This window comes from Phoxinus phoxinus (assembly GCF_949152265.1).
Source record: "Phoxinus phoxinus genome assembly, chromosome: 16".
Taxonomy (NCBI): domain Eukaryota; kingdom Metazoa; phylum Chordata; class Actinopteri; order Cypriniformes; family Leuciscidae; genus Phoxinus; species Phoxinus phoxinus.
This window is the reverse complement of record NC_136891.1, coordinates 5,727,545-5,745,894: the sequence shown is the minus strand read 5'-3', so window position 1 is coordinate 5,745,894 and position 18,350 is coordinate 5,727,545. Positions and strand designations below refer to the sequence as shown.

General features: G+C 37.3%; 1 protein-coding gene across 2 annotated transcripts in view; it reads left to right on the top strand.

Moving 5' to 3' along the window:
- The window catches only part of atad2b (ATPase family AAA domain containing 2B), an 80,242-nt gene that overhangs the window by 14,796 nt on the left and 47,096 nt on the right, over positions 1-18,350 (top strand). For both annotated transcript variants that reach the window (XM_079584639.1, XM_079584638.1), the window contains exons 17-22: positions 2,044-2,188; positions 2,946-3,132; positions 3,812-3,997; positions 12,613-12,748; positions 14,851-15,044; positions 16,510-16,669. In XM_079584639.1, coding sequence (XP_079440765.1) covers positions 2,044-2,188; positions 2,946-3,132; positions 3,812-3,997; positions 12,613-12,748; positions 14,851-15,044; positions 16,510-16,669 — 1,008 coding nt within the window. The remainder of the gene's footprint in view (positions 1-2,043; positions 2,189-2,945; positions 3,133-3,811; positions 3,998-12,612; positions 12,749-14,850; positions 15,045-16,509; positions 16,670-18,350) is intronic.

Sequence of the window (18,350 nt, the reverse complement as noted above, 5' to 3'; positions counted from 1 at the left end):
TTATATTTATCACACAGTAAAAATGCCCAAAACCAGTCGTCTGTGGATGAGAATCCGAAACAAGTTACAGCCCTATTTGTTTTTAATGTTTCTATGAAATATCTGTATTGACTGCATGATCATATCACCGTATTATTTACTGCCATGCGAGCCACAAATTAAAGCTTGGCGAGCCTTGCAATGAGTAACACTCCTCTAGAATGACAAACTATTTCCCCTACTCTATATTTGATTTGGGAGGTAATTATAATTTTTTTCAGTACTTTTCACTTTAAAAATAATGTATGAGAGGGTAGGACTAGGTATCATTATGCATATCATTATGCCTTGTTGCACAGAGTGGGCTCCCCCATGGCTAACATGGAAAAATCTGTTGTTTCGCTTATACCTTTTAAGCACTTATTGATAACAAAGCTATCACTACCAGTGCGTAATTACCCGATTATTTCCCATCTCCAACAGTTTGGAAAAAGACCTCCCGCATTTTTGGGGTTGAGCCTTTTTTTACGCCCTTCGTCTGCTATCTGGGCCAATCCAAAGTTGTTAATAGGTGGAACACCTGTGTTATGGAAGAAATGAGTGGATAAAAATATCAGTATTCTGGAAGATGCATTGATATCTTTTGAGAGACTTTAAAAACAATTCAGCTTGCCTAATGATCAGTTCTGGAAATATCTACAAATGAGACGCATGCTCACAAGTATCTTTGCCTCCCCCTCACATGCTCCCAGGGGTAAAAACACTCTCATGATGATCCGGAATATCATGGGTACTGGCCATTAGGCATCTAAATATTGTTCCTTATGTATTACCGGTAGTCAAATGGGCCAAAATATTAGTTCTGCCTTTAAGATAATTTGGGAAAAAGATTTGGGATGCACATATGAAGATGAAGAATGGGGGAGGATCGTAATTTAAAATTGATCTATATATATATTGGAACACGTCTTACAATTAAAAATGTTACACAGATTGTACTGGACACCCAGAAGGCTATTTAGAGATAATCCTGAGTTTTGGCGATGCCAGAGAGAGGAGGGGGACCGATTTCATGTCTTGTGTGCAATGCTCAGAAGCCTAGTATTTTTGGAGAGAGGTGCATGATTATATTTTAAAGATATCACAGACCCAGTAGGATCTATTTCCTTATACAGTCTTGGTGACCCTCGGCCTTGGAGTCATGTTAAAAAACTTGAATCATAGAGAGCTGCATCATGCTGGGTAGACGTGCGATTGTTAAAGCTGAAAATCTTCCGGAAAGGCCTCCGATTTGTGAGTGACTTTCAGATTTAGGACGGGTGGCAGTCCTTGAAAAACCCTTCTATAGTCTGCATGGGAGAACTGATGTTTATTTTGATAAATGGGGAACATTTTTGCTTTTCTCTAACCCACTGTAGTAGCAAGCATGTGGCGAGATAAAAAATAGTAGTCATGGCAAACATGATATAGCTCCTAATAGGAACTTATGGTGTTGGCATATACATGTATGTATTTATTATTCATTTATTTACTGACTTTCTTATTTATATTGTTACCATTTTATCCAATAACTCCTTTGTTTTATGTATGTTTTTGTTTTAGTGGTTTGTTTCATAAGAAAAGTACAAATCATAAGAAAAATAAACGTAGAAAGAATAAATTTGCAAGAATATGCCTCCATGCCTTTTTAAACTTCTCTCAAGAATAAATTTGTAAAGAAAATATTAAAATCAGGCAAATATCAGTTTTTGCTCTTGCTTTTTTCTCAAGTTCTCAAGAGAAAGTGCCAACTACAAGAGCTAAGATTTTCCCGATTTGAATAATGTTTTACAAATGTATTACTGAGGGAAGGGGTTTAATTTATTAAATAATAACATATTACTATTTTATTTTATTTGAATTTATTTTACTTTCCTTTCCCCAACATTAATGCATGAAATCAAAGCACTATTTCTTGCTGAATATTCTGTTTTCAGTTTTTTAAGTTTTCTGTATTAGTTAAACTGGCTGTAAAGCACTGTGATAGAAATGGCAGCATTTAAAGTTTCTTGTCTGTGTTTTCAGACATGGACAATCATCTGTTGGTGGAGGACTCGTACAGCGAGGACGAGGAATGTCTTGGTGCTCCTTCCATTTATGAAACTCAGCCAGGATCGCCGAAGAAAGCCGCTTCCTGCACCACCCATAAACCCTTTCTCCACTTTACCACGTGAGTTACATAAATTCACACAAAATCTCAGTTGTCATCCTCAGCACCCTTATGATTAATCAGTGCACTATGAGACCCTTCATTCATTATGATTATACATAATTAACAATATTGTCATAAACAATGACTACCATATAGCTGTTATCTTTTAGATTTAGAATATTAGATATTATAATTTGTATGAATATTTCCTTTCATGTTGATATGGCAATAGAAAATAAACAACAAACAAAATGTGTTACATTTATAATTCCCTAAACCTGAGAGCTTTATTTGCTAGTCAAGCGCTGTGTTTTGCTGCCATCTGTTGGAATGCTGTAGAACTGACCGTCAGCTCTGAGATGTCTTTTGTTCCTCAGAAGACCTACTTCAATCTCGTTTGCATTGATTTGTTCTTCATGGTTCAGTGGTTGCGTTTTATGACATTAGCTTGAGATCATCAATACTTGCAGCTCCTCACACTTAAATGAGATGTTGGCAAGTGGTTCATCTCAATATATTAATATACAGTATAGATGTCAAATGCATGAAAATTTGTCATCCCTAAAGAGCTGCCAACTTTATCAATTACCTTTATTTCTCTTCATTACATTATTGGAGTTTTAGTCAGTCATCATAGCTTGATTCCGCTTGTCAGCAACTCTTCCTAAATTCAGAATCTGAGGTTGTGTCTCGATAGATAAATGTATAGATAGATGGATAGTAATACGGATGGATGGATGGATAATTACCTTTTTTTTTTTCCTGTTTGTTTCAGTTCTGCCTACCAGCAGCCCACCTCTTACCGGCCACGGCTGCTGCTGACGGGGCCCCAGGGCGCGGGGCAGAGCACACACCTGGCCCCTGCTGTGCTGCACCACCTGGAGAAGTTCACTGTGCACCGTCTTGACCTTCCCACACTATACTCCGTCAGTGCCAAAACCCCAGAGGAGTCCTGTGCTCAGGCAAGCTGAGATACACAATCACTTTAGAATATTTCACACAGCCTGTGTGTGGGGCTGTAGGCTTGTAGTATTAACAGTGTTGTGACTAAGATGTGTGATCATGGTAGTCATCCACCTTATTCTTAATTTTAGTGCAGCCGTTTGTAGCATGAATGTGCGAGGCTTCCGCTGTCATTCGCTTCCAGTTATTGTTCCTGTACCAAAACAGTCCGTTATGCTGCTCGATGTTGCAAACTGATATTTCTTATCATATTATTTAGATTTATTATATAATCATTAAAACACTGGTTTGTAGCACAAATAGTTTGACCTTTTATGCATTTTGTTAACCGTCTAGTTTTTTACATAGCAGTTAATGAATAAGAAATCTAGAAAATAGCTTACATCTGTGTTGCACAAAATAAGGTAAATGGTTTAGAAACACTTTATAACATTTATTGGTAAGTCAGTAACTAACTAACAAAGATTAGATTTGCATTACAGAGAAATTATATATATATATATATAATGTAAAATATACATATTTCTAGCAAATATGAAAATGCAGTACTAAATAAAAGATCAATAAAAATGGAATAGGTTGGCAGTACATATAAGAAATACAAATCTGAATGTTTTATTGTTGAGCATTGCATTATTATTATTAGTAATTTTATTCGGTTTGTGTGTGTGTTTGTAGGTGTTTCGTGAGGCTCGGCGGTGTGTACCCAGCATCATCTACATGCCTCACATCAGTGACTGGTGGGAAGCCATCAGTGAGACGGTCAAGAGCAGCTTCCTCACACTGCTGCAGGACGTGCCCTCATTCACGCCGCTCCTCATCCTCGCCACAGCAGAGGCTGTCTACCAGCAGCTCCCTGACGAGGTGACCAATCTGTCCTCTGTCTCCCCTGAACACACCTCAAACCATACATATACTTAGCATAGCAGTTTGTGCTAGAGACATGAAAGTCTGTGGCTTGTTGTGGACAGAAGTATTATTACTTGGCTAAGGGTGAGGTGTACTTGTTTTTGTTATTTTTTGGCTTTTTTTTTTCTCCATCTGGAGAATCTGCATGGAAACCGATGCTGCATGGAAACCGATGCTGCTCGCATTATGTGAGAGTTAAAATCTGGTAAAATTAATAGAATATAAAAAATCTTTCATTTTATTTATAACAAAATAATAATTATTATTTGTATACCACTATGGTATGGTGTATCAATATAAATACACAAATACACACGCAAATATATATATATATACACACACTTATTTATTTGTGTGTGTGTGTGTGTGTGTATTTATATTGGTACACCATCTGCCCATCCACTAGGCCACAGGCCAACGGCCTTTTTTCTTTTCCCTCACAGTTTCTTTTCCACTTTATGTCCGCCTGTCCTCCTTTTTCTTCAAGGTCTGACCTGTACCCATCATTCCCTTTCTATTCTTTTCTAGTCCTTTTCTAAGCGCACCAGGGGCATTAAAATCAGTTCTCAAAGACATGGCAGGAAGAGCATGTGAGAGAAGTCTTTAAAATGAAAGGAGCAACGAGAGAGTGGAAGGCAGTGATAAGTAATGCAGTCTGAAGTCACATAACAAAAAAATTATATATATATATATTCTCCCTTAATTATGCTGACGGGGAGTCACTCTGGCAGCGCTGCGGTTTCACCTCACAATCCAGCATCAAGAGCCTCCAGCGGCTCATGCTGTGCGCCCCATGCATCCCAGGGTGCGTCGCTGGGCGACTGCTGATTGGCTGGTGGTGAAGCCCTTGATCATGGCCCCTGCTGAAATGACTGATGCCCACCAGGAGGGCACGAGTGTGTTTAGAACAAAAGCATTAATGTTATTGACAGGCCGTCTCTCGCTCACTCTATCCCTGCAAGGTGTGTTCATTAAAGCCAGGCTCGTTCCTCTGAGGAAAGACACATGTTTAATTGATAGTAGACAAGGATGGGTTGCTTATTTCACCCTTTCTGTGGCACTGGGTTTTTGTCACACTTGTTTTTGTTTCCTCATTTGCTTTGGAAATTTGACTCAACTCTCAGTGTTGAAGGACCCTTTGAAGACCCCTGTGGTGTCTTCACTTTGAAATTCTACCTATATATGACAGTGATTTAGAATCTGCAGTCAGTGCATATAATTCTATTCACGGTTATTTGTAGACTGCTTTTTACAATACATGTTGTTTCAAAACAGCTCTACAGAAAAAACATTAAAAAAAAAGAAAAGTGGATCAAATAATGTGCAGAGAATATATATCTATATTTATCTATAGCCATTCGTGGGTGGATTTTGCTGAAAAGTGAAATTAAATGTTACAAATTGTGTAAAAATGTATCCTCTTTTATTGGAAAACTAAGCATTTGATAACTGCCTTAATCTTTTAAACTGAGAAGATGGTGATTAAACTACATTTTATAAAAATCACCTGTCAAGTTTATAATATATATTACATCAGCATATGAGTCAATTTGGAGCACTACAGGGACTCATCTCAAGATCATTTAACAAAAGTTATAAAAAAAAGTTGTTAAAAATATTAAAATCAGGAATGTTAACATCAGTTAACACAATGTTAACCGTGCATTAAAAATGTCCGTCAAAACCAACACGTTGACCAATGTTCACTAACCTGTCAAAGTTTCTCTATTTGGATTGGCGTTTATTCTCTTTAGCATGCAGTGTGAAGTATTTCACTCAGTTCCCTGATCATTCTGATTCAGTTTCAGCGAGTGAAGAACAAATTTATACTTGCATGCATTATGTATTACATGCGTATCGTCTCTGATAACGTTCAGGCTGCCATTTTTTCCCTCTTCTCGGAAAGCTATGGCGCATTAAAAACATCCAGTAGCGTGAGTTGTCCAGGTTATGTGTGTACGCGCTGGACCTCTGCTTCTCGTAAATACTGCCGTGTATTGTGCATGGTATTTTTTTGACAGACATCAATGTTGTGATATTCAAATGATGTGGATTTCAAAGCATTCATTGATTGCCCATGAGTGTGATATGTCTATGTTTTTTAGTCTAATATTCCAGCCGACAGCCAGCTTAGGTTTTTGACAGATGTGATAACGTAAGGGGTTTGATTTTTTGGGTAATTATAAAACTTGGAGACGTTCAAAAAATGTCATTATACTAATTTTACTGAATTACATTTATTTTGTGGCTTAAATAAATGACATGTTACTCAGACACTGACATGTTTGGCTAAAATGTTAAATTCAGCTGTTGCAAATTGATTGACTTTTGAAAATCAAGTTAATTTTTAATTCACTGGTTGTGATGCACTTTTTATTTATTTATTGTTTCTTATAACAAAAATCATACTTTTAAAACCATAGTGTGTGTAAAGTGTGCATGTGTGTGTGTGTAAAGTGTGCATGTGTGTGTGTAAAGTGTGTGTGTGTGTGTGTGTAAAGTGTGCCAAGAAAATACTCACTACACCATTACACATCCACCAGCCTGTGCTGTTGATACAAGGCTGGATAGAATTTGGCATAAACAACATGAAAGCATGGATCTGACCCCACGAAAATCAAAATGTCGCAGCAGAAATCTAGATGTTTTTCCAATCTTCTATTGTCCAATTTTGGTAAGCCGTGCAAATTTTAGCCTCAGTTTTCTGTTCTTAGCTGATAGGAATGTCACATAAATAATCTTTCTTTCCTATTCTGATGCTCAGTTTGAACTCAGAAGCTCAGCAGATCATGATGTACATTACTGTATATTGTTAGGATGCCAAATGAACTTGTAACATTTAAAAAAGATGGATATTTTGATATTTTTTTTTCTTTTTATAATTACGTTTTAATTTTTAATTTAGACAAAATAAATGTACATTTAGACAAAATAGTATAATTTTAATATTGGCCAGTTAATGATATTTTATATGATATTTAATATTGTGCATCCATAGTTCCATCTTAAAAGGACCTTCCTTTTTGGCTGAAGCGCGACAGTAATTCAGGCTTCTCTTGCACATCCTGGTCAAAAAACCTCCTTAAAGTGTATCCAGCAATGTCTCAGGAGGACAGTATTCCTCCACAATCTTGCTCTGACTCAATTGTGGTATAGAACACACTCTTTTCATGATCCAGTCCATTCCTGATGGATACAATCAAGTCCCGTCCTTGTACATCCCGTTTCAATCAAAAATGCCATAGTATAGAAGCGAAATGGGTTACGAATGTTGTTTTATGTTGACGTCAACCCCAAGTTTTGACAACCACAGAAGATCTGAAGTGGCTTTGAATGGTGAAGTTGGCAAATTCTGAGAATCGACTGTTTGAATCCACAAAGCTTGTTCCCGCTTTGAAACGTATCCCAAGGCCCCTTCGGTGGAATCGTACCATCCTCGCTCTGAATCGTACCACCCTTACCTTGGTGTGAGAGTCGTTTCTTCATCCGGGCAGGGGGTCCTGTGCTAAATCCGCGATCAATACTGCAGCTTCACAGTAACACCACAAGAGCTCTACGGTCAGATTCTCTTTTTAGAGTAAACCATCCCGGCCTCTCCCACTCATGAGCGCTTGAATCTAGGGCCTCTGAGATTTGGAGATGGAAGGTTTGTGTGTGAAATTCAGAAAGGAGCCCTTTAAAGCATCAGGAAATGTTTGGCCTTCACTGATGTCAGAGGGTAGTTATATGAAGTACTCGGAAGTCATGCTTTAGAATAAGATGGTAATGCATTTTCCTGTATGGAAAGTGACTTAAAGTAACCCACTGGGGGAAAGCACAGGTGCTTAAGAAACGTATTGCATGTACTTAAGTGTTAAAAGTATGAGTGAATGGCGTAAATAATGGTAGAGGAACATGTTTAATATATTTTGCGTGGATGTTTGATTTCTGGAATCTGATGGATATATCCTATGATCGCGTGTCAAAAAGGATCAGACTAAATAGCGCCTCACCAGATTGAACCCGACAGTGCGAAGTCTAAATTATTACAAGTTTACTGTATGTGTATTGACTGTATATAGGCAAATAACAAGGTTTTGAACACAATTTTTTAATGGTATAACTCAAGGATATTTTGTTTAGCGGGAGGGTAGGTGATTTGTTCCAGAATTTTTTTTGCTGGTTGAAAGTCTCTTCATATCCTAATAGCAATCACTAAGGTGAGACCTTTGTTTGCTCCCTTCTGTTCTCGTTCATGTGTTTTGAAGGAGTTGCGGCTTTGGAGACAGTCTGAAGGGAGGGTGGGATCTTATGCTTTCAAAGCTAAATCGCTATTGCTAGTCTCTCCCAAAATTGCCTATCCTTTCTTTAAAATGTATTGTGGTGGAGGAAAACCAAGCAGTCTTTAAAGAATCTCTTTTGTTGACGTCTGGTTTTCAAGTGCTTCTCGTTACAAGTTTGGCAAGATGGTTGACGTGTGTTGTGTTCCCAAATGCACATTAATAATTGACCCAAACTCGCAGCACATGCAGAGATGATGTGATGATGCAGAGTTCATGCGATGCAGCATTTACTGTGAACGAGCTTTTGTGATGTGATAATGGAACCAAGGCATACTGTGATTTTGTTTTATTACGTTAGGAAAAAATCCTCTAATGAAAAGAAATCCTCCTTAGTGTGTCTTTTTACTCTTAAGTGTCAGAAGTATGTATGTGTCTAGTGTGGAAACTTTAAGTAACTGTTATGTTAAGATGTGTAGTTGTAACTCTATTTTGATTCAAACCAAGTTGTTTTGCTAGTCAGTTTGACGAACCAAAGGATTGTGATTTGTTCTCACTTAGTGGTTTATATTATATTATGTTAAATAGTCTAAATTGACACGTTATATTGACAAACATGGTTGTAATATATATTTAAACTAAACTAAATAGCAGTAACAATTTGGTTCTGTACACATCAAGTCGGTCTTAAGTGGGAATATATTGAACCTACTTTGGTTCAAGATGAAAAAAGGTTCATTAGCCCCTGAGCTTATCTGCATTAAGTGCAGCCCAAATATGCAAAGTAGAAGCTCGAGAACAGTTTGCACTGGCCCTCGGCTTCTGGCACGTTCAGCGAGACAGCTGTCCTCTCTGCGGCACTGCACATCAGGGGTGAGGCCTCCGACAAATTAAAAGAAACTGCAACAAAATAACCACTACAAATCTCTCAACTCGTCCGTTATCTCACATTTCTTAAAGAGAAAGATGTAGAGACAGATGCCAGTTCCGTCTGTAAACAGCATCTGCAGTGGGAGTAGGTGGCATGGATCACGGGAAGGAGGTACGTGCCCCTGTGCTCGGCTGCGGGAAGAGTTTTGGCTCATGCCAGCGCGTGTAGGAGGGATGCCACATGCCAGTAGTCAGCTCCAGCAGTGTAAGGTTACACCTCAGTGTACACTTATTAGTTCACTGTAATACCGTCAGGGTTTTGAGCAGCCTGGTGTCTTTTTATCTGTTTGTGTAATTTTGTGTTTTAATGGATTAATCTTAGACAATATGGGTAATAATGATCATTAATAAAACAATCTATATGTAAAGTTTTAAAAAATGTTTTATCGTAAATTAAGATTTAACAATCTCTACAATACATTCAATATGAAATGTGGAAGGTGATATCAATATGAATAGTATATATTAAGCTTTTTTTGTGTTAAAATTAGGGCTGTTAAACGATGAATCGCATCCAAAATAAACGTTTGTGCTTAAAAAATGTGTGTGTACTGTGTATAATTATTTTGTATATATAAATACACACACTTTCATGTATATTTAAGAAAAATTTGTTATTTATATATAAAATATTTATAATTTATATATAATATAAATTATATATAAATCTATATACAGTATATACATGCAAATATTTCTTAAATGTATACAAGCATGTGTGTGTATTTAAATATATAAAATAATTATACACAGTACACACACATTTATTAAGCACGAACGTTTATGTAAACACAAAATGTTATTTTGGATGCGATTCATCGTTACTTTCTAATATTCCAGTTTAACATGAAAATTTTTGTTTTCATTACATAGGAAAATAAAAACTAATTTTCCTTTAAAATTTTCTAAAAATCCTCGAAACAAGATATATTTACTTGAGAATTGACAATGAAAGATATTAAGGCTTGTTTTTAGAGATGTATTGTCAATAAGTAACAGTTTGTATGTTGATTTCCCCAAGTTGTGAATATTGTGTCGCTTAAAAGGAAAAGTCTACCCAAAATGTTGTTTCAAACCTGTATGACTTAATTTCTTTTTCACAACACAAAAGATGATGATTTGGAGAACGTTGGGGTCCAAATCAAATTGGAGCCCCCATTGACTTTAATTCATAGACAAAAAACACTGAGACATTTTTAAAAATGTCGTCTTTTGTGTTCCACAAAAGAATGAAAGTCAGACAGGTTTTGGAACGACTTGAGGGTGAGTAAATAATGACAACACAGCATTTCCATTTTTGGGTGAACTTTTCCCTTCAAGTTTCAGTCAGTGGGGTGCTTTTTAGGAGATCCTTCAAAATTGACAGCAAATGGAAAAACTTAATTTTACCTCTTTTTTTTTTGTTTTTCTTGTCAATGAACATCCTGAAAATGTCACATTATGAAAGTAAATTACACTGCACATGTCCTTTCACGTTGAATTTACATTAAGATATCACACTGGTTTGCAAATGCCAAGTTTATTCTCTCTATTCTATAAAGTTTCTTATCTACTTGTTGTTCATGTGAAGTAAAGATGAAACATGTTTCAATAGGAGAAAGACAGGAAGAGACAAGAAATGTGTTTTTTGATTTCCACATTTCCTCAGGATGTCTCTTGCGAGTTGAAAGGCCTATTTAGTCTCTTGGCTCTCTGCCTCTCAGAATCTGCATTAGTCTCCAAGGCTTCCATCAGCCCTGAGACAAATCATAAAATCACTACCTGTCTCTTTTGTGGGTTACTTGCTCTGCTTCCCTTCATCTCACCTCAAGAGTTTGGACCAAAGAAGCCTGAAAGCAACCTGAGTGCAAACAAATCTGCCAAGAGGAGAATAATGCAGTTGATGAGGGATTGTTTGGATCTTCAACACCCGCTCATGATTGGAAATTGAACTTAAGTGCTCCACGGATCCTCATTATGGAGAACTTCACTCCTAGTGCCTCCGCCTTGTTGTAATATTTGGGGAGCCCTGGGGACTTTTTAAAATAACTCCGTTTGCACTAGGGTATGAGAGCTTTCAGATATTTAGAAGTCTTTAGCCTTTACTTGGATTAATTTGTCTTGATTGCTGCAGCCTATTGAGAAACTTGCATGAACTTATAGTGAAGTTTTAACTGCTGATTCAGTAAAAAATTCTCCCAGACTGCAGTAATTGGACTTGCACGGCACACTTAACCATGTGAAATTAGAGTTGAATGTAGCAATATGAAACTGCTCATTAAAACAATCTTCAGTGACACCTTGTGACCATGTGCACCAGACACTGATCATTATTTTCAGGTTTTCACTTCATTCATGAGTCTTAGGCTGTCGGGAAGGATGCGTGCGTCACATTTCTTCTCCATCCATTCATTACGTTTCGTCAAATCACTCTTCATTAAAGCCTTTTGTTATCCTGCTCTTCTAATTGGCCAACTGACATTGGCCGTGATTTTACAGGATCATGTTTTGTTGGTCCTGGAGCTACATTCTGTCTAACGCTGATCACTAACTACCCCAAAAATCAGAGAAAATAATTGCCTGTTTAAGAATCAAGTTGTAACCCCAATCTAATTGTTAACTAGCAATAAATTATGCAAAAAAATAAATAAATGTTGTTTTAATAAGTCCTAATCTCAATGTGTATTTAATCATTATTGCTTATGCCAAATTACTTATGCGAACATGTACTTGAATTTTTGACCGTTTGAACACTCAAGCCACTTAATTTTAATACGGAAGATAAACACTTTTTCAGTGGGCGTCCAACTCACTCATCACAGACGTGTTCTTCACACATCATATTGGTTTGATTTTCTTCCTGCTTTGGATTTCTCACTATAAATACTGTATGTTTACCAACAAACTTTCTTTCGAACTTCAAGCTGAGCAGAACAATGCTTCATGCCGGGAGAAATATTTTCGAGAGTCAGAGCCCGTCATGCATTGTGCTTTCGGGGGGAAAACAGGAAAGAAAACACAATGCAACGCATCAGAACAAAGAATGCTGTGCGAAAACCAAACCAACAGGGTTCAACACAAGTTTTAAATGAGTTGGTATGTAGTCTGCCTCACTTTTTGGGGAGATGTGAGATACTTTTTTCTGTAGTCCCAGAGATCTTTTCACGGCAGGTTTTCACGGCAGATGTTCTGTTTGTATATATGTTGAATTCATGAGCCAATGGTTTAATGCTCAACTCAAGGCTGAAAGTGAAATATTAGTTTCACTTATACATATATAATATCATTGGGAATTTTATTTTGGAAGCTGAAAAACTCTATTTGAAAAAAGTTATTGGGTAATATTTGTTGTTTAAATGTATTTTTTTAAATGCCTCTTTCTGTTTTTTCTTTCTTTTACAGCTAAAATGCATCTTCAGCCGTTCATATGGGGAGGTGGTTTGTTTAACCATGCCGGGAGAAGAAGCACGTAGGAATTTTTTTTTAGACCTCATTCTGGTGCAGGCGGCCAAGGCACCACCCCGCAGTAGAAAAACAGGTAAGTGTTTACCATGGTTAATCCAGAAGTATAGACTCGTCTACACTTGGGTTGATGTGTTAACTCCCCCTTTTCTAACCTGTTTAGGACTGCTTTACCAACTTGCAGCAATTACTGTATATCTGTCAAGCACCATGAACAATTTAGACTTGATTTAAATTATAAAAAGCAAACAAACTAATCAAAATAAAAACAAAAGCACAAAATTACAAAAAATTTAGATTTAAAATAAAAAAGTAAAAGCTAATTCAAAATATGAACTAAATAATTTTCACAAAATGTTCATGGCCCCAGAATATCTGAATATCAAAAGAAAGAATAGCGCCGCTTGGACACTAATGTGGGTACGTTTCACACAAAAAAGCAACGTTTTGAACAAAAACCTGAGAAAATCTTATTTTTGTCAAAAAGTACATGCAGATCGGATTCAGAACGATAATCACAACATATAAAAAGAAGATCGAGTCCATCAACACAACCAAAGCTTGCACAGTCCCATACTTCTTCCTCTTCCTACATTTCATTCAGTAACATTAGGCAGTTTTGATTTATATGCTGTTGAATGTCTTACGATCGCGTTAGCTAATGCATGCTTGTATCGCTTCTAATGCTTCTTCGCTTATTCTTGGATCTGGAGATGCTGTACTCTTTCAGAAGATGCACAATAGCGCCCCCTACCGTATAACAGTGAAACATGGATTGCTGAAAAATTCCGTCAATGGCGAAGGGTTAATATTATAAACACTGCTATAATAACACTGATTTGTCTGGACAGAAATAGACTTTTCAAAAATATCTTCTTTTATGCTCCACAGAAGAAAGTCATACAGGTTTGGAACGACATGACTGCGAGTAAATTCATTTTTGGGTGATAACTACTAGTGCTGTCACTTTTCTCATTGCAATTACTTCCACCACCGCTGCTGCTCCTCCAGAATTGCTACTGCTGTTGCTGCATAAATTGGGCATCCCGGGTGCTCCTCATGTCCTCTTCTGAATATCTTCTCGTGTTCGATTGCCATGCTCATCGGCTCCCTCACAGTTGGAGCCATTATAGCAGGGAATGGCTTTCAAGTGGAAATGCAAGCATCATGACCCATTGATGCAGAGCAGGGGTCCTCCCATGGGTCGACCACGGGCATCTCTGAATAAAACAAAAAAACTCTACTTCCTTTGGCAGCATAGCATCTGTGGTGGGAGAAAGGAGCTCTATTAAACGCCGGGCCATAACCATTAGCTATAATTACGCTCACAGTTAGCATGACTGCTTGCTAGCTGCTGCCACAAAGCAAATTGCTGAGGCTGGTGGCTCAATAATCGCCAGGCACTCTGCCCAGATCTTTGGATTAGGTCCTCAGGCCTGTTTGGCGAGAATTTTTTTCTTTTTTTTTTCTGTCAGCAATATTTTACAAGGCAGTGCCACATTAGCACTCTTTGCTTGTTGTGTTTGGTCATTTCTGGCAGTCTGTTTTTGGTTCGTTGTACAGATGCAGCCCTGAATTACTGCAGCTGTCAGGCTGTTTGTTGGAGCTCTTCAGAAATCAATAATACACTTTGCGGCCCACGCTGTGGTGGGAAGCGTTTCTCGACTTCATCCATATAATGCTGGGTGTTTATAATTCCTCTAGCTGCTCTGGCACAGTTTCAGTGTCATCTGACTCTTTGAGTCGTTTAAGGCCATTTACTCAGCATTTCATCTGGTGTTAAAATCCGATTCCATTTCTGAACAAAATACTTGGAAAAACAAGATTTTCATAATGCCATTGCTTAGAGAACGGGTTTTCTGATAATGTTTCTTGCACTGCTCTTTAGGATGGAGTGGTATATTGCATCCACAATATAAATATAACAGATTACTGTTCAAAAGTTTGTGGTCAGTGAAATTATTCCAGTTATTCAGCAATAATGCATGTAATTGGTCAAAAATGACAAAATTCATTTTGAATTTTGTCATGAATCTGACATAATGATTCTTTACTTACTCCCTTAGAAGTACAACATTTTTTTTAATCATTAATTTGAATCAGACTTGTCAGATTCCTCATGATTTCTATCTGTTGTTGCGTTGTACTGAGGGATTGTGTCTGTCTTTGTGTTTCCAGTGTGCTCTCTGGAGGTGCTGACCCTCACTGAAGACCCCGGCCCTCGACAGCTCTCACCAGAGGAGCAGTGCCGACTGGAGGAGCAGGAGGAGAACACCTTGCGCGAGCTCCGCCTCTTTCTCAGGGACGTCACAAAGCGGCTCGCCACTGACAAGCGCTTCCAGATCTTCAGCAAGCCCGTGGACATCGAGGAGGTGAGCTGTTACTGCACGTCAGCAACTGTATGAATAATGCCTGTGGGCTCTGTACTCTGTTCGTTCAATATTACCATCTAATTAGCAGCACCTATGGTTTATTAGCTACCCCCAGACCAAACAAATCAAATGATTGTCATTATACGACAGCTGCAGGCAGGATCGTTACCTGAATCAGTAAATTTGAGGAGGCAATTAAAAAGTTCATCAATATAAGAAGCAAATGAGGAGGACTGTGTGTCAATGAATACAGAGTGAGACACAATTTCAAAGTTTGTTATAGTGTGAAGCTCACAAAGCCTGTCAAGAAAATGTCTGGGTCATATGTATCTTCAGTTTAAATTGTTTTGTATTTTGTAAAATTATTTAAAAAATAACATATACTCAAAGTTTCTCTTAAAGGGATAGTTAACTTTAAAATAAGAATTCTGTCATCATATACTCACCCTCAAGTTGTTTCAAACCTGTATGAATTTTTCTTCTGCTGAACACAAAGGAAGATATTTTGAAGAATGTCAGTAACCAACAGTGTTGGGGAAAGTTACTTTTAAAAGTAATGCGTTACAATATTGCGTTACTCCCTTAAAAAGTAACTAATTGCATTACTTAGTTACTTTTTTAGAAAAGTAATGCGTTACATTACTTTTGCATTTTATTCATTTTGAGGAATATTGAATATTTTTTTGTGCAAGTGTTCACATTTAGTCTAGAACTACAATAAACGTACACACACACACACACACACACACACACACACACACACACACACACACACACACGTCTCAAAATGAGGACAGGAGAGCTGTCAGTCAATAAATAGGAAAACAAAGTAACTTGCGTTACTTATTTAAAAAAGTAACTCAGACATTTTGTTGTAAATTTTAAAAGTAATGCGTTACTTTACTAGTTACTTGAAAAAGTAATCTGATTACGTAACTCACGTTACTTGTAATGCATTTCCCCCAACACTGGTAACCAAACAGTTAACTGGTCCCATTGACTGCCATAGTATTTTTTTTTCCTACTATGGAAGTCAATGGGACCAGTTAACTGTTTGGTTACTGACATTCTGATGACAGAATTTTCATTTTAAAGTGCACTATCCCTTTAAACTTCAAATTTTGAATTTGAATGTTTCTCTTACAGTTCAATTACTGTGATGTGAATAATGCTTCATATATTTGAGGAAACTGTGATACAATTTTTTCAAAATTCTTTGATGAATAGAAAGTACAAAAGAGCAGCATATATGTTAAATATACAACTTCTGTGACAATAAATATCTTTACTGTCACTTTTGATACATTTATTTTGTCCTTGCTGAATAGGTATTCATTAATAAAAAAGTAATGAAAATTTCACTGACCCCAAAAGATTAAACAGTTTATAGATTTTATATATATTAGTTTTTACTTTAAAAAAATTATAATTTTTGAAAGTGTTTTTATGAGTGTCTCTGTTTTAGGTGTCAGACTACCTCGAGGTTATCACACAGCCTATGGACCTTTCCGCCATCATGATGAAGATCGACACTCACAAGTACACGGTCGCCAGTGATTTTCTAGTGGACGTTGACCTCATTTGCAGCAACGCGTTAGAGTACAATCCAGACAAAGACCCAGGAGGTAAATATATAATATAGAGCAACTGTATAAATATTAGAACAAGTCATATAGGGCGTTCACACTGCCAGCAATACGCAGCAACAGAAAGTCATTCATTTTTAAGGAGAGTTGGTGCAGAGTTGAGCAGAATATGTTGGTTATGTCATGTTATCTTACCTTGTATCTTAAAGAGGAATTTATTTATGTTTGACATTCAAGTGGTGTTTTTTTTTTTACTTTTTGGTGCAGAATTAGTCGATTACTTGTGCACACCCCTTGCACTTAATACGGGGTTTGCACAATATACTTCTGTATTCTACAAAACAGGTTGCATCTCTTCTGTTTCGGGTCGTTTGTTTGTGCTTTGTTAAATATAGAGCTGTTTTAATCAAGAAACTTTTAAAGAATCTACCAAAAATGAGCATAAATGTTGTCCATTACATATACTGATTGATATCTAAAAGTTTTTATTATTTTTCTTCTCAGTAACATTCGGATATTAAAATTGAGTAACACCAAAAATAACTAGCTAGGTTAGCAGATTACCTTACAATTCGATAGATGTCGCCATAAGTTTATACTGCTGTTAACACTTTTTCCAACTAGCGGATGCGATGAGACCCGTTTCCCTGTTTATTCATGTGACGTCTGGCATAAAGCCCATTTAGAGCTTCGAAAACAGTGAAAGAAGCAGCAGCGACTGCTGTACTTGAAGTGTAGAGGACATTAAATCAATGATTAATCAGTCAGACTTGCTTCTTCACTGAAAGATATGAGAATTTGAGGACAGGAAATGCAGCTAGATATTAACCCATTGACCCTTCTTCATTCAAAAGGCACAGGAAATCATTGTCACTGATCTCTCCGCAGAGTAAAAATGGCACTATAATGAGCACTCCATAAAACCCATTCATCGCTTTAATGGACTTCTTGCTATTCTCTGGCCATACGGTCGGTCAGTTGGGACACTTTGTAGTTTAGAAAATCATGTCAGATATTTATTGATGTTAATGGACGTGCGATACATGTACATATAAACTAAACCAGAATGAATTGAGTCATGGAAACCCAGTACCTGAAATACTGATTCAGACCATATGTGACCCTGGATCACAAAACCAGTCACAAGACGCACAAGTATATTTGTGGCAATATATGTATAAGTATAAATCACAATGTCAAAAAATTGACCCATGTGACTGGTTTTGTGGTCCAGAGTCACATATAGCATTCCAAACATCATCCGCAAGCCCATCTAATGTGGCAAGGAGCCATTCTGATGTGAAAGGCATGCTTTATTTAAAAAAAGATGTTCATATTAAAAATTAAAAACCTGTCCAAACTGTCATGTGATTACCACATCGTTGTTTTTGCGCGAAGTGAGATAAGACGGCCGTATATTCTGCTTTGATTTCCGTTCATGTTGTTGAAAGTCTGCTAGCTGGCTTCTTCTGCGCAACACTTAAGATTTCTTTGTCAGGACTTAACTCCCAAACGTCTGGATTAATTGGTCAGCCATTGAAGGTTGTTGGCTAAATGCAGCCGGTGCCTATGAATAAATCATAGTAGCCCATTTGCTGGGAGAACGTGGGCCATTTGTTTAAATGCAGCGTCCACAGAGGAGCCACTGAAGGAACGAGACAAAACGCAATTAGCTACATTAATAAGGAAACTGAAAGAGGCTTCTGGTCCATTTAGAGCA